The sequence below is a fragment of the Eurosta solidaginis genome, chromosome 4 (genome assembly GCF_040869045.1).
Source record: "Eurosta solidaginis isolate ZX-2024a chromosome 4, ASM4086904v1, whole genome shotgun sequence".
Lineage (NCBI taxonomy): Eukaryota > Metazoa > Arthropoda > Insecta > Diptera > Tephritidae > Eurosta > Eurosta solidaginis.
In genome coordinates this window covers 144,025,310-144,046,499 of record NC_090322.1, presented here as the reverse complement: position 1 = coordinate 144,046,499, position 21,190 = coordinate 144,025,310, and the positions used below count along the sequence as shown (strand labels likewise).

Sequence of the window (21,190 nt, the reverse complement as noted above, 5' to 3'; positions counted from 1 at the left end):
GGTATTACAAACAAAAGAAGCAAGAAGAAATAGTCTTACAGTTCAAAAGTTAAGAGATATTTAAAAATATATCTTAAAAGTCATAAATCAGCTCTTGAAAAAATTGGTGGGTAATATGGTATACCGTGTTGGTTAATGTGGTATAGTATACCACAATACCCACACATCGTACCCCATAGATAATAAGAAAGCAGTTTTACATTGAAAAGCAACAATTTATTACAAAAACTGAAAAAATAAAAACGAAATGTTTTTAAACCTTAAAAAATCGTCTTAGTTTTTAGATAAATTCAATGAATTAAGCCTGTCAGATAACTAATTTAAAGGAACACAAAGAAAAATTCCAGTTCATTTCAAAGATAAAAATTAAATAAGCTGGACTGTGTCAGAAAAGTATCATAGACTTATTTACATGAAACACAAAGAAAAATAGCACTACGTTTGGGAATACACTTTTCATGTGCCCAAATTTGCTCGCACTGAAGGCAAGATATCCATGGCCTAATAATAGCATAATCTCCAAAAACTTTTCGGCAATAGATGCATGAGGTTTCTTTTGTTGGTGGAATGTTTGGAAACTCTTCACTACCACTTACCACTTTTTTATTGTATTTTTTTAGCAGGTTGATTAACTGAGGCCTTCCGCTTTTTGTTAATCGTAGCAATGCCTTGTTGCAAATTATTTTTATAAGGTATATGACTACTGATATTCTGGTTTCGTCCACGTTACAAATACGAGTTGGTGGGAAATTATGTTTTATATATTCTTTTTCAAGTAGCTCGAAAAATGTTGCCACATTTTCTTGAGAAAACCTGCGCACGCGGTCGGCGCTTGAACCAGTTGGTTTTCGAAAGCTTGAAATTTTTCTATGTCGGTTGCAAAAGCCTTTTTTTAGCTAATCCTTACCAGCACACTCTTTCATGACAGAAAATTTATTGGGAATATTGCTCTTTTTTCGCAATTTGATAGCCCAAAGACCTCACATCTGCACGTGTTATTCCCCAATACCTCGCTTCCACTTCCTACGAATATTTCACCAAGTCTTCCTCAATTGCTGCTGTTAAAATTGGGGCCCGCCCCAGTTTAGTTTCCAATAATTCATCGATGGGTTTCTCACTTCTGGACATGCGCTGCAAAGTAGTATGAGGGACATTATTTTGGAAGCCAAAAGAATACCCATTTCTCCTTTCCTTACTGTTTATATAGCTTTTTTCATATCCTCTGCTCTCCGTTTTCGTATTTCGCCTTTTTTCGGGATGTTTGTGATCGGAAGGGTTATTTGGTATACTATACCACTTTACCCGCCTTTACCTATACCACAATAGCCGACATCGAGTCGTATCCTATCATTTTTAAATAATTAATTAAACACAAATATATGCAAAATATTGCATTAACAGTTCACTAATTCAATACTTACACATTACTCACCGATTAACGAATGTAGTTTAAAATTTTTAAAGTTTTTTTAAAAAATCGTTTTATCTGATCAAGAAAAAAAGTCAACCGCACAACCACGCACATTCATTACAACGGACTCACAACAATGCCTACAAAGTACGAGTACAATTATGCGTTGCTTTTATTCTGAGAACGCCGAGATATTTGGATAGGTCCCGTTACGTTCACATTTATAGTTTCCGAGAAAAGCTGGTGTACCACATTACCAGCCTATACCACAATATCCGCAGTTACTCTATAGCTGGTAACCAAGTAGAAGATTCTAGAAGAAGAAACGTCTACTCATTTGGAGAAATATGCGGACACGGCAACAGAGAGTATAAAAGCAGAGCAAGCTGAGTAGTCAGTAATCAGTTTGATTTAAGCACGCTATTGGTTGTGAAGTATAAGTATATTATGAAGTACTTTCAAAGTAGTCTAATAAAGGCCATTTTGACTTATGAAATATTAGAGTTATTTATTCAACAGTTTAGCGACTCGAACGTTTGCAGAGGGTGTAAAATAAGCGGAGCTTTCACGCGACCACCGTGTTGTGATGGTAGCGTGCCCCGCCTACCACACCGTATGTCCTGGGTTCACAACCCGGGCAAAGCAACATCAAAATTTTGGAAATAAGGTTTTTCAATTAGAAGAAAATTTTTCTAAGCGGGGTCGCCCCTCGGCAGTGTTTGGAAAGCGCTCCGGGTGTATTTCTGCCATGAAAAGCTCTCATTGAAAACTCATCTGCCTTGCAGATGCCGTTCGGAGTCGGCATAAAACATGTAGGTCCCTTCCGGCCAATTTGTAGGGAAAATCAAGAGGAGCACGATGCAAATTGGAAGAGAAGCTCGGCCTTAGATCTCTTCGGAGGTTACATTTTTTTGTTTTTTTTTATTTCACTAAATTCGTTACAATATTTAAGTGTGCGAAATGTCAAACATTGACAATATTCAGAACCACAGTGGGACGAATTTTTCTGCTTTACATATTTGCATTCAATATGCTAATGAGTTGAATACAATCGAAGCCGCCAATATGGCCATGTTTCGTAGCAGATTATAATTTATTATTTTTGTTATTGTGAAAATGCCGGGACATAGCATTTCCCGGCGGGACACTTTAAAATTTGTGAAAAATACGGGATGTACCGGCCAATACGGGACATTTGGCAACGCTAATACATACATGCAGTTAGCAGCTCAGAGCGATGAAGAAAGAGAAACAGTCACACATCATGTAATCATCAGCTAAGAGCAAGGATGACATTACTCACACACACACATGTATAAAACTAAATTACCAACTATGAGATACAACAGCTCAAGAAGGCAGTTCGTGAAAAGTCTGGACCCTAGGAGAATTAAGCGAGCGAGGCAACTTTGAATATAAAACCGGCGCAAGATGAGGAATAATGAATCAGTTTGATTTTAACATGGTATAGTTGAAATACGCGAGTAATCTAATTGTGAAGCTCTACTTGTAAAGTAGTGTAAATAAAGAATATTTTTCTAATAATTATTCTAATTTCTTAATACTTCACACATATGCACTTAAACTTTATATCGACTGTTAAGTTTATAACTTTATCTAAAATTATGAAATTATTGCGCAGAAAACTAATACTACTGAATTCCACTACGCATTATACTTTGTTGCAACTGAAATGTTTCTCTCCATTTTATCTCTACACTATTCTCCTCTTCTATGACCAAAAATGGTGTGTGTCCACCATTCATTGCAACCGAATCAGCTATAGGTTATACACTATGACCAACAGAGATGCGTGTCTCCGCTATTCAGTAAAACCCGTTACATTATCTATGTGATGATAAAACGCGTATACCAGCTTTTTACCCGCAAATGTAGATGTATATACATGTAAAAAACACGGCTAATATTATTCCAAGTCACACGAAATAGCCGCGAGTTTGGATTCTTCTATACCAAATTACCAAATAGTTATAAAAATATTGCCAATACTCACCGGTACCCATTTTTTCTTTTGGTACGGATATGTTTGCGTGTAATTGGTTGGTTTTTAATAAAACAACGTGCTTATTGTGCTGTGTTATTATCAGGATAAGGTTCTTATGAAAAAAATATTGAAATTCCATAGCAAATAGAAAATTTAAGAATACTTAACCATATAAAATTGTCTAATGTAATCTAAGTTTTTTACAAAACCAATAAACTCTTTTCATTGCCATTTCATTTGGGCCAATCTTTTATAAAATAATATTTGTAGGAGTAGTAATTATGAGCTGTAACTAAATACTTAAACTGTATTTTTTTTTTTTTTTTCAAATAAATAATGTTTTCTGAAACTAGTTTTTCTACAGCAGCATGTAATGGCTGCTAGCAATTATAGAAGGGTAGAGTTTATCGAATGTTGATTTTATTGAGGGTGTACTGTAGTATTTACTATGTCAGTGACTGCAAACAGCAAACATGAGCGTCATTGATGAATGCATTATTTTCACTCGTCACCACGCATAACAATAACGCAATAAACCCACAAAGTATATTTTACTAAAATTTATTGTTATTTATGTATGTACATATGTACAAGTATATGAGTTGACTTGGCCAAAAAGTATTGACGCAACCGGTTGATCTTTTAGTTGACTGACTGACTGATAATGATTGGTAAACAATTTGTTTGGTTAGCTGATTTCATAAATTCAAAGTGGTAAATTATTGTACCGTTTTTTCCATTTTCTTGTCGTTGTACTCTTTTTTATACCCAGCTGTGCTTGTATAAACCTTCTTCGCAGAACAGCGGGTTGCAAGCTCCTACCGTCGATCTACTTAAGCGAAAAAAAATTTAGATAACTGTAGCAAAGTTTGTTCACGGATATATCTGAACCGAGAATACAATATTTTATTGTTTAATCATTAATAAATTACAAGAACAGATTTTTACCAAGATGACTTCACCGTGGAACGGCAGAGCGGACTTCAACGGCATTTAAAAGAGTATTTAAAAAAAATTGTTTGCGTTCGAACGCAGAGATACGACGATATCCATTGAGTGAAACCATGTTGGAAGCCTAGTCGATCCAGCTTGTAGATAAGCAGGGAGTGGGAGACTTTGTAAATGTTTTACTGAAGTCAGTATAAATAACATTGGTATGTCTATGAGCTGAATTCGCTGTTTCTCCATACTATTTGAGGCAGATATCCAATATTTTGTAAAGAAATTTCAAATATCAAAAAAGATGTTGGTGGAAGTGGAGAGAGTAGATATGAAAGTCAAAGTAGGAGCAAGAAGGAAAAACAGGTGGGAATGAGTAGGAGTGAAACAAACATTTTAAATTCGTTATATTTGCTTATTTCGTATATCGTCGATGCTTTTGCAAAACTATCGTATCGACCAACTGCAAATTCATCGTATCTGAAGAAATTTGCATTTTACAGGAGAGCAGAAAAACTTATTTTACACAGGTTTTTTTTAGGAATTTTGTATCTCATAAATTCAAGTAATCTTTATTTCTAAATATGTTAGAAATTTGTTTTGTTTATACTCAAAAATGCTCCTGTTTTTCTCCCGTTAGGAGCTTTATATAGGCAAAAGAGCTTCAATACAATTTTGGAGTACAAATTCAATTTAGCAGTTATTTTACAAAATTGATATGCAAATATGAAAGTAAGGATTTTTTTTATGATGGAGCTGGATGCACTGAGCTCAGGCCTAAGAAATCTCAAGTTGCCGCATAGTGGTATTTTGGTGTTTTTGCAATTTGTCGATAGATGGTTTTGCAAAAGCATTGACGATATATATTCCCTATATGAGGTTAGTTAGGTGGGAGAGGTAGAGAGAGTGAAATTGGGATAGAGGGTGGAAATGAAAATGGGAATGAAAGTCGGTTAGGTTTGTTTAGGTTGAACTGACCGGTGCATGATGACCTCACATAGACTGAATGAGTCCGTAGTGTTACCAGAAGTTTGTTTAACGACCACACTAAAAAAACCCTATCAAAAACCAGGACCTATGTTATAAAATAATTCCGTCCTCTTGGCAAATACTAGAAGCTTTCTAGGACCTATGTTATTTGCTGCTTCTCGATCTCACAGCTGTATCACTCCTTATAGCTGGAGTCTTAGCTTTGTAGCGCAAGGGACGTGCTCAATCATTTCCTCCTCCATTCCGCACTCTACATCCGCTATCACTGACCAAGCCTAATTTAAAGGCATGCGACGCCAGAATGCAGTGTTCAGTCATAATATCCGTTAATGATAGAAGCAGCTTTGTTAGTATAAGGTTGTAAGGCCTACTCATGATCTTCGGCACTTTTCAGCCTCGCACTTGGGTCCACAGCTTTCGCTTGGCCGAGAATGTGTACCTCACGCCCTCTCAATCACGCCTAATTGGGACGAATATAAAAACAAAAATATATTAACAGCAATATCTTGGCACTCTGATGTTTACCAGTATATCCTGTATGTATTAGCTATATAGATGTGTCACATATGTATATGGTATAATCATTTAAGTTTCACAAAAAACATAATCTTAACAAACATTTTTTATCACATTGCTTTTATAGAAAGTCTACACCTGGGTATATACTATTCAGTTCCATCCGAGCTAAAACATTCTTATTTCCTGCTTTTATCTTTAAACTAAGTGCTAAAATCAGTATTTTCTAAATAATTTGCCATTTGATCGAGGAATCACACCGAGTCAAATTATATTCCTGTTTCGGTTTGTTCTCGTTTTTCAGTTTAACTACGGTAAAATTCAAGGCGTGGCAATTTGGGTTAGTACTGATAGTAATATGTCCTGCGAACATAATGCAGAATCTGAACCTAAGAATGCCTTGGTATTTCCCGCGAGGGGCAGTATAAAAGTCGATACTCCTTTGTGGGACACTGATCTGGTGTCGCGCACAAGAAATTTACTACTTTATACGAAACTGGAGATATATTTTCACATAACGTTTAGCTTTCGATTTCGTTCTTTTTCATATAAGAAAAATGTTTACGGTTCCGGTTTTGTAAAATAAAATGGTGACGGTTTCATTCTCTGCATCTGATTCTATCTCACAAATATTATTTTATCACTTAATTCCAGTTTGCTTTGGCGCCATATATAAAATCAATTTCGCTGTCAAATTTAATTGTTCGCTTTGTATCTATGATCTGTTTTTTGTTAAAGTTTTCTCACAGCTTTGGATATTTTGGGAAATATCAGCAAACGATATTCCAATGTACATAAATAAGTAATAATTAAGAATTTGTGTGCTCTGTGTGCATACACTTAAATACGTACAAATGTATTTATGTTTGGTGAAAGTAATATTCTTTCTGCAAAAATAGAAAATAGAAGAGAAGCTGCAGATGTTAAATTAAGAACTAACAACCTTGAAGTAACCTTGCTTTGTGACAACCGTCTGCGGTAAAAGAGTTGAATTAGAGTCATGTTTTTTTAGAAAATTTTAAAATTACTGTGAATTCATAATTTATTTTATTGTTTTTTTTTTGTCTAACACAACATATAACAAGTAAGGGAGGCTAAGTTCGGGTGTAGTCGAACATTACATACTCAGCTGAGAGCGTTGGAGACAAAGTAAGGGAAAACACTTCGTTTTGTAACGTCGTCGCGTCAAGTTCGTTTTTTCCCACAACTCAACCGCGTTCTATAAAAGGACGCTATTCATGTGGTTGAGAATAAAATGGCGGATAGTGCGGGAATCGAAGTGACAAAAGGTTAAATTAAAAGCATTTATCATACTTGGAGTAAACCATCAAATCAGAATATAGCTAAATATATAGTGAGCTCAATTACGCAGAAACCTACGCACATGGTTCTGGCGTTAGTGTATTACCTGTGTGTTGGTGGAGCAACTGTACAGTAATCTGAAGACATCAAACTAAGTCGGGCCAATGTAGTCTTTCATTCAAATAAATGAATGGAAGCAACTTAAAACTACAAACAAACAAACAAACAAACAAAAAAGTAAGGGAAAATCACCACGTAGGAAAATGAACCTAAGGTAACCCTGGAATGCGTTTGTATGACATGAGTATCAAATGAAAGGTATTAAAGAGTATTTTAAAAGGGAGTGTGCCTTAGTTCTATAGGTGGACGCCTTTTCGTGATATCGTCATAAAGGTGGACTAGGGGTGACTCTATAATGTGTTTGCACGATATGGAAATCAAACTAAAGGTATTAATGAGGGTTTTAAAAGGGAGTGGCCCTTAGTTGTATACGTGAAGGCGTTTTCGAGATATCGCCATAAACGTGGACCAGGGGTGACTCTAGAATGTGTTTGTACGATATGGGTATCAAATTAAAGGTATTAATGAGGGTTTTAAAAGGGAGTGGCACTTAGTTGTACACGTGAAGGCGTTTTCGAGATATCGACCAAAATGTGGACAAGGGTGACCCAGAACAGCATCTGTCGGGTACCGCTAATTTATTTATATACATATGTAATACCGCGAACAGTATTCCTGCCAAGATTCCAATGGCTTTTGAATTCGCCCTGCAGAACTTTTTCATTTTCTTCTACTTAATATGGTAGGTGTCACACCCATTTTACACAGTTTTTTTTCTAAAGTTATATTTTGCGTCAAAAAACCAATCCAATCACCATGTTTCATCCCTTTTTTCGTTTTTGGTATAGAATTATGGCATTTTTCGAAACTTTCGATATCGAAAAAGTGGACGTGGTCATAGTTGGATTTCGCCCATTTTTAATACCAAGATAATTAAAGTGAGTTCAGATAAGTACGTGAACTAAGTTTAGTAAAGATATATCGCTTTTTGCTCAAGTTATCGTGTTATCGGCCGAGCGAAAGGACAGACGGTTGACTGTGTATAAAAACTAGGCGTGGCTTCAACCGATTTCGTCAATTTTCACAGAAAACAGTTATGGCCATAGAAGCTACGCCCTTACCAAATTTCACAAGGATTGGTAAATTTGTGTTCGACTTATGGCATTAAAAGTATTCTAAACAAATTAAATGAAAAAGCCACGCCCATTTTGAAATGTTCTTTTATTTTTGTATTTTGTTGCACAATATCATTACTGGAGTCGGATGTTGACATAATTTACTTATATACTGTAAAGATATTAAATTTTTTGTTAAAATTTTACTTTTACAATTTTTTTTTAAAGTGGGCGTCTTCATCATCCGATTTTGCTAATTTTTATTAATCACATATATAGTAATAGGAGTAACGTGCCTGCCAAATTTCATCATGATATCTTCAACGACTGCCAAATTACAGCTTGCAAAACTTTTAAATTACCTTCTTTTAAAAGTGGGTGGTGCCACGCCCATTGTCCAAAATTTTACTAATTGAACGGTCATATTTAGGTTGAGTTGACTGGCACGAATTTTGTAATTGAAATTTAAGTAACTTCCTGATAAGCTACAGGCTTTAAACTTGGAGTATAGTTCAGAACCCGATGACAATGCAATAATAAGAAAAATATAAAAATAAGTCGGGTTTTCCTTCCTGACGCTATAACTCCAGAACGCATGAGCCGATTTCCACGGTTTTGCATTCGTTGGAAAGGTCTCGGGCTCCGTGAGGTTTATATAGAAAATTCAGGATCGATGCACAGGGTCTCGAGATATAGGCCAAAACGTGGACCCGGGTACCCCTAGAATGTGTTTATAGGATATGGGTATCAAATGAAAGCTGTTGATGAGTGCTTTAGTAGAGGGTGATATTCATACCCCTGGGTGACTAGGGTCTCTAGATATAGGAACTTACATACCAAATTTCATTAAGATACCTCAAAATTTACTCAAGTTATCGTGTTTACGGACGCACGGACGGACATGGCTAAATTAATTTCTTTTTTCGCCCAGATCATTTCGATATATCTATCTCGATTAGTTTATGACGTTACGGGGTACCATTATGCGAACAAAATGAATATACTCTGTGAGCTCTGCTCAGCTGAGTATAAAAAACAGGCGGGAGTACCAAGTACTCCTGAAGTTCGATGTGTAAACATACAGGCGTACTTCTAGCAAACTAATGTTTTTAAGTTAACTTGAGCTCACTCACGAGTTGAAGTTAAACCGCAAGAGCGGCAACTTTACCGGAAACAAATAAATTATCTGTAACAACCGATACCGACAAATTATTATTTTATATTCAGCTTATCTACAGCGAATTATTATCGCCAAGTCATCGGCTTTTTATTGGTTTTTACTGGCTTGGTAAAGCCGGTTTGCGAGTCATCGATTTAATAGTTAAGTTTTATCGGCATCTCTCTGATGACAAACCCATGGGATCCCGATAACAAACATGCAATACTCCGATAAAAAATCGATAACCTTTCGATAACAAATGGATAATTTTTCGATAAAAAGTCGATGACTTTCCAATAACGATATATTTTCGATAACATATCGGTGGCATGCCTATAAAAACTTTTTGAAAAACAATGTTGTTGTTGTTGTTGTAGCAGTGCTTCGCCCCACCTAACAGCTGCGACCGATCACAATTTGTCATCAATATCCTCTAACGGGAGTCCAAGGAAACTTGCTGTTTCAACAGGGGTGGACCATAATGTGAGGGGTGTTAGAGGCGTTGGTTACACATTACAATTAAAGACATGGTTGGTGTCATGTGGGGACAGGGCATACATTTTGTATGTCGGGGTTGATTCTGGATAGGTAAGACTTTAACCTGTTACAGTATCCAGATCGAAGTTGAGCTAGAGTGACTCGCGTTTCCCTGGGGAGTGTGCGTTCCTCCTCCGCAAGTTTTGGGTACTGTTCTTTGAGTACTGGATTCACCGGGCAATTCCTGGCATAAAGTTCCGACGCCTGTTTGTGGACTCCACTGAGGACCTGCTTGTGTTTTTTTGCTTCATACGGCTGAGTTCTCAGGTGCCGTATTTCCTCATAATGCTTACGGAGATGACTCCTTAAGCCCATGGGCGGTGTTCGCTCATCAATTAGATGCCTGTTGGGATGTCCAGGTTTCTGGGTATTCCACTGGATCTGTTAGGTTAGCATCTCATTTCTCTCCCTGATGGGGAGTATTCTCGCCTCATTATGTAGATGGTGTTCTGGAGACATAAGAAGACGACAGCCCGTGGCAGTGCTGAGAGCAGTTTTTTGGCAGGCCTGTAGCTTCTTCCAGTGAGTAGTTTTTAGGCTTGGCGGCCATATAGGGGACGCGTGGCATGCAATCGGCTGGCCAATTGCTTTGTAAGTGGTAAAGCGTTTCTTTGTCTTTTCCCCAAGTACTGCCACCAAGAGATTTGAGGATTTTATTACGGCTCTAGATTTTCGGTATAATTGCGGCTGCATGCTCACCAAAATGTAGATCCTGATCAAACGTCACACCCAGGCCTGGGCCTGTGGCCATTATTGTGCAGTCATCGGCGTAGGAAACGATAGTAACTCCTTCTGGTGGCGGAGGTAGCTTAGATATGTAGAAATTAAACAAAAGTGGAGATAGGACACCGCCCTGTGGCACCCCTTGTTTAATTCTTCTTGGTTTTGATGTTTCGTTTCTAAATTGCACCGATGCCTGCCGACCACCCAAATAATTTGCGGTCCACCTTTTAAGACATGGGGGAAGGGTAGACACTTCCAGGTCTTGCAGTAACGTGCCATGGTTGACCGTATCAAAAGCTTTTGATAGGTCTAGCGCTACGAGTACTGTTCTATGGTGGGGGTTTCGAATTAAACCGCAATTTATCTGGGTGCTGATGGCATTTAGCGCGGTGGTAGTGCTATGGAGTTTTCTGAAGCCATACTGATGACAGGCTAGCTGCAAATTTGCTTTGAAGTAGGGGAGCAAAATGGCTTCAAGCGTCTTGGCTACTGGCGATAGAGATATCGGGTGATACGACTCTCCTATGTTAGCTGGTTTCGCAGGCTTTAGTAGCGGGACCACCTTGGCCATTTTCCATTTTTCGGGTATGACAAAGGTGGAAAGAGACAAGTTGAAGACATGTGCTAAATATTTGAAATCCTCTTTTCCTAGGATTTTAAGCATCGGCATGGCTATGCCGTCTGGGCCCACTGAGCCGGTGATGGTAATTGGTGACGCGCTGAATTTATGTGCGTGTCTTTTGGCCCTCCGTCTTTCTTTGTCGACCGTAGAATGCATTATATATTGTCGGCAGAAAGCGCTCGCGCATTTTTTCGCATCCGATAGCACTTTATTGCCAAAGGCGATGGAAACATTGTCATTGTGTCTAGACGGATTCGATAGGGACTTTACGGTGCACCAAAGTTTACCTACACCGGCAGAGAGGTTACAACCGCTTAGGTGCTGCTTCCATTTCGCCCGCTTGTGTTCATCCACAAGCAATCTTATGCGTTGGTTTATATCCCTTATTTGGGGGTCGCCGGGATCGGGCTGTCGTATAATGTCACGTTCTCTCGCTAGACTTGCGGCCTCCGCCGGGAAGTGAGGCCGAATTTCGGGAATTCTACCGGCGGGAATGAAACGAGCCGAGGCGGATTCAATGACCTTGCGGAAAGCACGCTCCCCTTGGCGTGCATCAGTCGGGATATGGAGGGCAGCAAGTGGTTGTCTGTAAAGGATTTGTATTCGTCCCACTTTCCTTTTTTAAAGTTAATGAAAGTGCGTTTTTCTGTGACGATGAAGTCGGCGGTACGCTCGAGCGAAATAAGTATAAGGTCGGATGCCAATGTTACCATCGGCTGCCAGTTGACGCAGTTTACGAGTTCTGCGCTCACGATTGAAATATCCGGCGAACTGTGACAACTTCCTACCATACTTGTGGGGCCGTCTCCGTTTATTGTGCAGAACGTCGTTTCTTCTATTTGATCCGCCAACATTCCACTCCTACTGTACGCCCGCAAGTTTGAATGCCATATATCGTGATGGGCATTGAAATCGCCTAAGATAATGCGATTGTTGCCAGTGAGTAAGGCGCTGATATTAGGGCGGTATCCACTGGGGCAACAGATGGCAGGAGAGATGTAGGAGTTGATGATTTCTAGGTTTGCATCGCCTGACCGGACAGATAAGCCATGACGTTCTAAGACACGCGAGGTCGCCTCCATTTCCGGTCTCGCGATCTTTTCTGTGGACATTATACCCAAAACAGGTCTGCAGTGCAGATCTTGCTGTGAGTTTAGTCTCTTGAATCGCAGCAATGCAAATGTTGTGCCGCTTCATGAAGTTGACTATTTCTATTTATTTTAACTGCAGAATTCTGAAGTGCATAGGGGGAGACGTCGCCACTCTGGGAGTAAGTGACGGGTGACTACGCCTGGGTTGTGGAAGGCTAGGACGCAACTGCTGTTGTGGCCCTGGGACTGGACGTCCTTGGGTAAGCATTGGGGTACCCGGTGTATTTGGGTATGCGGCCTGGCAACATGGCGCAATGAAACCCGTCGGGGGGTTGCCGTCGCTGAGACCAGAACATCTAGGAAAGTGGCACCGTCCATGGCAGGAGCTGCATTGGGCGGATGTCGCAAACATAGATATGCTGGCAAACGGTGCAAAGGGAGGTAGGGACTAAGAATATATTTCCCTGACCTGCGCAATTATTGCCGGCAAAGAGGGGGGAGAAGTCGGGGGCAGGGGCTGATGCTCGGCATTGTTCCCGACTCTACTACGGAGGTTGTAAGTATGAGTGGGAGCAGCCGTATGAGTTGGTGGCGCCGTTGGGCGCGAGCAGCAGCGGGTACTTGTTGTGGCTTGCTGAGCAGCGGGGCTGCTAGAAGGTAGTGGGGGAGCGCTAAGGCGCAGACTACGGGACGTCCTAGGGCGTGAACAGCAAGGAGCCACAAAATATTTATAGAAGTTACGAGGACGTTTGGTTTTGGGATCTAGCCCAGAACAACCTGTCCGATGCAACCATCCCTTACACGAGACACACTGACAAGAGTATGACCGTCCTAAAAAGATTCTTTTCCGGCAGATGCAGCAAAACCATTTCTCAGGACCGGGGTCAGGAGACGGACCCGGATTGGGTTCGATACCTTCCCGGAGCAAGAGAATATGGAGCATTCCCGCTGCAAGGAGCTGCTGGGAGGATGACAATTTGTGGGAGGGACGCAACAAATTAAATGGGGTTACACTGAAATTGCTGTCCTTGGCCGCGAAAAATCCCGAGTCGATCCGGTACATAGAACCGACGGCCTTGGGAAATCGATAACTTCGATTGTTTTTTGTTAAAAAAACGATAATAAGTCGATAACTCGTCTATAAAAAATCAGTAACTTTTGCTATGGATAAATCACTTCTATAACAAATCAGTTACTCGTCTATACCTAGTAGAAAGCACGCTCATAACAAACCCTTCGATACCAACCTGTTAAAAAATAACAAACTGATAAAACGCCGCCTGGGTTCAGTTCCGGTCCAGTTCCGATTTCGGCTTGGGTTGCGGGTATGATTCCATTATAGATTTTGGTACTCGGTTCGATTCCGGCCCGGTTTAGTGTTCAGTTCCGGTTCCAGGCTCGATTCCTTTTCTTTAGCTTTTAGGTGCTTATTTTAAGTGGGTGGTTAAACTGTAGTATATAAGTTGCCCTGCGTATAACCCTGCTACTTTATTAAAAATTGAAACGATCAAAAGGCAAGGCTAAACTAAGCCGACCTTAACTGCAGCTTAAATTCACAAAGAAAATTTAAGCAAAAATTTTGCCTTAAATGTGGCTAATTAGAAATAGTTGTCTGAAAGAAAAAATTTGATAAATAGCGTTATAAAGTACGATATAAATATATTTTGACAATTTCCTTAGTAGTATGGTTTCATTTGACTTGAAAAAAGTTTCATTTGAAATGAAAATGGTTCATTTGAAATGAAAAAAGTTTCATTTAAAATGAAAAAAGTTTCATTTGACCTGAAAATGCTATATATATAAAAAGTCGGCGTGATTACTGACCGATTTCGCTAGCTTCCACTTTTCCCAAGGGTAACCCCAGATGATATGTATATGCTTCTAATAACATCCCCCACCCTTATGCACCCATAATGGTGCTGTAGTATTGAAGAGATGGCCTTAGGATCGGGTGTCGTTCTTTTGAACTTGCGAAACGGCCAAAATCGCTTAGGCGGTTAAGCGCCAATTAACGATGATGATGAGTAGCAGTTACAAAAGATAAAGACCGGTCGACCAAATATTAATTACACTTTTCCCTTAAGGCTCCATACATAAATATGAAATATTCACCCATAAATTTAAAGTATACCTAGATTTTTGCTAAAATGTTTCACATAACAAATTCCTTTCAGGGGACTAAAATATGTTTTTATATATTTGCAAGAATAACACTTGAGTGTTTTGAAAACCAAAAATTTAGCTATTATGTTCTAGCAAGTACTTCAGGCAGGTAAAAGCAATGTGATGACTAATGTCCAAAGTACTTATTAGTGAAAACACTTGTGAGTGTGCAAAAAAACTAAAGTAAACAAAAAATATCGAAAAAATAATCAAATTTTCATTAAAAGGAAATACTTGGCCTGCAGTCACAAATGGATTTCCCCCGCGTACCTCTCAAGGTTGTATGCAGCATTGGCAGTCACGGCAGTTATAATAAAGCTACATTAGAAATTATGAGCGATGCTATGTTATTTGTATTACATATCAATATCGGGATTTCGGTATTTCAATAGCAGAATAACTAAAAATTATTTAAATAAATGAGAGCAGTGACTTGCCAACAATTTCATGGAATACTTATTGATTGTTTCATATTTCATATCCTACATTTTTGTGAAATAAATGCCTTGCAGGTTGCGATGTTTATGAAGAAACTTCTTCAAAGGTACTCTTTGAATACTTACTCAGTACGTTTTGCAGTTAGAGGAAGAAATAATAGCACAGCCTAACAGAAAAAGTGGGATGTTCAACGACAAGACAAGTCAATTCTTATGGATTTCGGGTCGCTAAACATACATAATACCGTGGTCGGAATGCATGTTTTATTTCTAAGCTCAAAAACTCACGTTCGTTAGAAATAAAATAAGAGCTAACCTTTGAATTTTGACCACGGGTTCGTGATTCAGCGACCCAAAATCCATAAGAATTGGCCTTTGAGTATCCCATTTTTTTCTGTGTCGCTGTGTTATCTATGCTGCCTGAAGAAGAAAAGTCTTAAAAAAATACATTAAAATCTTAAAGGTGGAACAAATAAGGAAGAATAACTTCGGGTGTAGCTTCTATCACACAGTTCAACTTTTATTAGAAATATTCTGCTTTATAAAGGAGATAATTGTACCGAGTTTGTACACGATAGGTCAATTCGTCTTCGAGGACTCCGGCAATGCAGAAGAATATCTGGTCAAAAAACGAGATTTTTAATTATATCAATTTCTTGTTATAATGGTGTTTTGGAAGTAAAATAGCATTGATTTAAAAATATTAGACGCAAAGGTTCGCCTACGATCCTTTTAAAAATCTGGAGGGCGTGGTTCTCAGCCGATTTCTTCTATTTTTAGTAGAAATGTTTTGGGTTCATAAGAAAAATATGTGTTCCGAATTTTTTCGAAATACGTTAATATCTCTTCGTTAGAAAATGTTTGGTCAAAAAAGGGGCGGTACCACGCCCATTGCTAAAGATTATTTAATATATTTTTTTGGTTATAAATACACTTTATAAGTAAATAGCATTGATATAAAGTTGGTTTTCGCAAAAATATTGCCAACGATCCCGTTAAAAATCTTGTATATAAAAGTCGGCGTGATCCTTAACTGATTTCGTTAATTTTTCCCACACTCATTCTTTATGACAAGGATAATCAGTTTACTGAGTTTTATGATGACAATTTAAACCGTTTTTGGTTCATGACCAATACTATTTAAAAAATCACTTGGTCCGTAGTGCGCCGTTCCACGCCCCTTTTTGGAAGTTTTAAGAAATTTAAGTTACTTAATTTACGCTTAACCGTTTAACAAGGCGCGCCAGTCGCTTCTTCTCTGGGTTAACTGGCGCTAATTGTGAACTTAAATAGTTTTCCACCTGGTGCTTCCAGCGGAGTGGGGGCCGCCCTCCTCTTCTGCTTCCTTAGGCGGGAGCATCGTCTTTCATTCGCCTAAAATGGCCTATTTGGCTGGACTATGTTGATGTCTGCGTAAAGGTCGAACAGCCAAGGCGTAGAGGTTCGTAAATCTTTCCGACAACCTTTCTCTCGAACACTCCCATAACTGTTTCGTCTGATGTTGTCTTGGTCCATGCTTTTGCACCATATAGCAGCTATCTCAAAATTAACTGAAGTAATCTTGGACACAGGAGAACGGATCATTTTGATACATAGGAGTCTTCAATCCTGGGAAAAGACATTATATAACCTTTTATTTTCGGGATTTGAAATGTTAATCAACAGCACCAAAAGTATGTATGTAGTATTTCTGTTTACATGTTCTTTTTTTTGCAATTCGAATACATATTTTAGCACATCAGTTCATAAAACCATTTGTTCTGTGTTAGTTATCAGAAGCGCCCAAAGATTACATATTGGTCTTTACACTTCGGTACATTATCGAACACTTTTATGTACTCCAATGCACAAACGGCACAAAAATCAATCGATTTGTTTGATTTAGTATTCGATGTGTTGTTGAGTACGCAAAACCAATTCGAGAACAGGCGCGGCAAGTCGCAATCTAGCGAAGTCAGGCGATCGGTCAATTAATCCTTTAGTGAAATTCAACCAATTGGCGGAATACATACAAGCGCATCTACTTCTTCGTGCGAATGTGGTTTTTTGTGTTTTTGGTTTTATAAAGTTTTTAGAGTTTCCCAATACCTCTGGGAGCATATGAAAAAAATAATAATTTTGTGCAGTGACATCAGCGATATTTCATTTCTAACGATATCTAATCGCTTTTAATCAATTGAATTTTATAATAATTGGCTTAAAACCCGTAATTTTTATCTACATAAATATGGCCGATATTTTGGATGTTGAACACCATCAAATTTTCAAGGAGTACAAGCAAAATCTAGAGGAGTTATTGCCAACTGTAAGTGAAATAAAGTGCACGTAATACAAAACAATAAAAGGCTTAGCGCAAAATACTGAAGTCTAGATAGAATGTTGCAAAAAGGGCGAATACAGTACGACATTTCTGAAGAAATTATCGCCGAAGATATCGCCGTTTATCCGAATATTTATCAGCTTTCAAGAAGAACTGTTCCCGCACAGGGATCGTCATCACATCATCATTATTTGGCGCTTAACCGCCTTAGCGATCCTAACAAGTCACGCCACTATCTCTGTTTCGCTATAACTGATGCCAGTTGGAAACACCAAGCCAAGGGAGTTCAAGTACTCCTACACCTGCCTCTCACAACTCAACGTAGTTTTCCCCCCTTACTCTGCTTACAACAGCGGCCGGAGCGTATTCGTCCATTCGCATAGCATGACCTAGCCATCGAAGCTTTTGGGTTTTTATTCGCTGCTGCATCGATATACCTGCGTAAAGCTCATACAGCTCATCATTATACCTCCTTCGATACTCGCCGTCGGCATCACGACCAGGACCATAAATCTTCCCGAGAACTTTTCTCTCGAACACTCCAAGAGCCATCTCATCTTTTTTCGACACCTTCCATGACTCCGAGTCATACATCAGAACAAGTATGATGAGCGTAATTTTTGTTCGTCGGGAGAGGACTTTATTTTCAATTGCCTACTCGGTCCAAAGTAGCACTTGTTGGCAAGAGTTCGTCTCCGCAAAACTAGAGGCCGAACTTATCTTCCAATTTGCGTGGTGCTCCATTTAAATTTCGTCACAAATTGATGGGACGGGGCTGACGTGTTTTATGCTGGCTCCGAACGGCATATGCAAGGCAAATGAATTTTCACTGAGAAGCTTTTCAAAGCAGAAATACACTCGGAGTGTTTGCCATATCACTCCCGATGGACGAACCCGATTAGAAAAACTGTTTTCTTATTGAAAAATCATATCCACAAGTTTGCAAAAGAAATATGAAAAGATTTAGGTCACTTTTAAATGAATTAAATGAGTCCTGATTTATCCCTGTAACAGCAAAGAGAAATAACAATCCACCCAGTTCTTATAGGGACTTCAATGGCTGGATAAGATATATCCACCGCTAAGTAAGTCTACCACCTCCACGGATCTCTTCGCAGTGCTTTGCGGTTATGCCTCCATATATACCTCGGAGACGGGGCCGCAAGAATCAGTTGTCCGTTAGTATGACAAGGTTTCTGATTATTCAACAGAAACTGTATGTTCAGCCTAGGGAGTATTCCCGTCTCACTGTGTAGATGATGCGACATAACACATCCCGTGGCGGTTCTGAGCGAGTTGTTTTGGCTGCAGCTTCCTCCAATGTGTTTCTTTTATTTAATCTCGGCCACCATATTAGAGCCGTATAGCACAAAATCGGCTGGCCAATTGCTATATACTTTGTTTCTGCCCCAGGTACTGCTAGCAAGGGTCTTAACAATTTTGTTGCGGAACTGAACTTTAGGTGCGATTGTGTCTGCATGCTCGCCGAAAAGCAGGTCATTATCGAACGCCAGGTTAGGTTGAACTGGCCGGTCAATAAGGACCTCATAGACTGAATGTGTCCTTGGTGTTACCAGAATTTGTTTGACGACCAAACGGGAGAACCTCAATCAGGTACCAGGACTTATGTTTTAGAATAACTCCGTTCTCTTGGCAAATACTGGAAGTTTTCTAGGATCTACCTTAATTGCTGCCTCGAGATGTGGCAACTCTGCCGCCCGTAATAACTGGCGACTTGTGCTGGCGAGCGAAGGTCAAGAACACAGAACGTGCTCAACCGTTTCTTCCTGCATCTCGCACTTCCTACACCTGCTGTTACTGACGAGACGTAACTTATAAGCAGGTGACGCCAGAAGGCAGTGTCCAGTTAGTGTGCCCAATGTGAGCCTTAAGTCTTTCAGAGATATGAGCCATTTTGTGAGTCTAATATCGTAGTCTTTGCACATGATCTTGGAAATTTTGCAGCCGCGCGCTTTTGTCCACACCTTTCCTGCTTGATGGATCATTTGCAGCTCCTATCTTCTTTTAAATTATCGAACGTCACACCCAATATTTTTGGGTACCGGACAGTAATGCCATTGGGGTGGCTGTTCAATATTGCCGACTATTGCCACGTCCACGTCATAAATAAGGTCGCCGAAGACTTGTTCGGTGATAGGACCAAGTTACGCGAGGCAAAAAAAGTTATAAAGATCCACTCCTTCGGGTGGGAACGTCAATATGTAATAATTTAACAAAATTGTGCCTGCGGACCCCGCAAATAATTTTCGGTCCACCTTGTGAAACTAGACGTAGGGGTGGACCCTTTCAAGCCTTTGGGTAATGAGCTGTGGTTGACTGTTGCAAAAGCTTTTGACAAGTCTAGTTCTACGAGTACTGTTTGCAATTTATTTGTATGTTAATGGCGTTCAGCGCGGTAGTGGTGCTATGTAAGTTTCATGCTGGTGGCTGAAAAGTCGTATGTTTTACGTGAAGTAAGAGAGCAGAACGGCTTCAAGTGTCTTGGCTACTGGTGATAGGAGAGATATCGCATGATATCAGTCTCCTTCGTAAGCTGGTTATCCAGATTTTAGTAGCGGTGGTACCATCGAGATTTAATATTTTCAGGACTGACGAAAGTGGACAGAGGCAGGTTGCAAACAAGCGCCAATTAAGTAAATCCCTCATTGCTAAGGTTTCCAAGCATCGGCATGGGAGTCCCCGATAAAGTTTGTCACTCGTTACTTATCCACAACCTTGATTTGCTACCTTCTTGACAGAAAAGAGTGGTTTTTAAAAATGCGTTAACTAATATCATTGAGGAGTCTTCTGGAGTTCCTCAAAGCAGCCATCTCTCAGATTCTGTTCAATAAAGTTTTCAAAAAATTTGATGTATACTGATGAAGTAAACATTTTTATTTCTTACAAATTATTCGACGATAGGTGCCTACTACAATCTGACTTAGACACACTGGCTACTTGGTGTGACACAAACTATATGCCTCTGAATCTTAAAAAATTTAAATTTGTCATTTTTTCACATAGCTTATTTCATCCGGCTTCCTACATAATTAATCACCCTTATTGTCATTGTCGTCGTCGACATCGTCGTCGTATTTCAGTCGACGTCACATCGTATCGACGTCTTTGTCACTTCGACACCAAATCGGTATGGGCTAAGCTTTTTGAGACGACGACGACAATTTATCGATAAAACGAAAGGAAAATATACCATCTCTGTCATTTCTGGATCAAATGTTCGATTTTTTACTATTTCTGTATCTTTTTTCGTGATTTGAGATTTGTTTAAATATATCATTTCAATACTTTACAAAAATGTTTTATTATGAGCTCTAGTGACGAAAATAAAAAAGAGGAGCTTAGACTCAATAGAAAAAAAAAATCAGAAATAACTCCGATTTTTTCTAGCCCAGCTACAAGAACTTCGAATTATTGCGCACTCGTTATTTTCATTTTGAATATCTAAAAAAACAATGCATATTACATATTTGTATATTTAATTAATTAAAAAAGAAATGTTTTACTTACAAATTTTCCTTCTGTCGTCAGTAAAAACAGCGTCGACACAAATGGCGTCGTGTGAGGGCGACGACGACAGCAAATTTGCTTAACAAATACCAAACATGTGTCGATAGTCGTCAATAGTTAACGAAAGTGACGATGGCAATACCGAATTTAATACGTCGTCGTGAGTTGTCGTCGTTCAGTGACAATAAGGGTGAAGAAGCACCGTCTTGAACAAATTATTGATATTGTTGTTCTGGGGGTTACTATGGACTGCAAACTTAGTTTCAATCTTT

At 39.1% G+C, this 21,190-nt stretch overlaps 1 protein-coding gene across 2 annotated transcripts in view; it reads left to right on the top strand.

The window, feature by feature from the left end:
- Fim (plastin-2 Fim) overlaps positions 1-21,190 on the top strand; it is a 170,786-nt gene that overhangs the window by 110,296 nt on the left and 39,300 nt on the right. Inside the window, exon 1 of one of the 2 annotated variants that reach the window (XM_067783232.1) lies at positions 16,979-17,375. The exons of the other annotated variant lie outside the window; for it this stretch is intronic. Coding sequence (XP_067639333.1) covers positions 17,298-17,375 — 78 coding nt within the window. The 5' untranslated portion in view covers positions 16,979-17,297. Of the gene's footprint in view, positions 1-16,978; positions 17,376-21,190 lie in introns of those variants that run through there. 2 annotated transcript variants of the gene reach the window in all.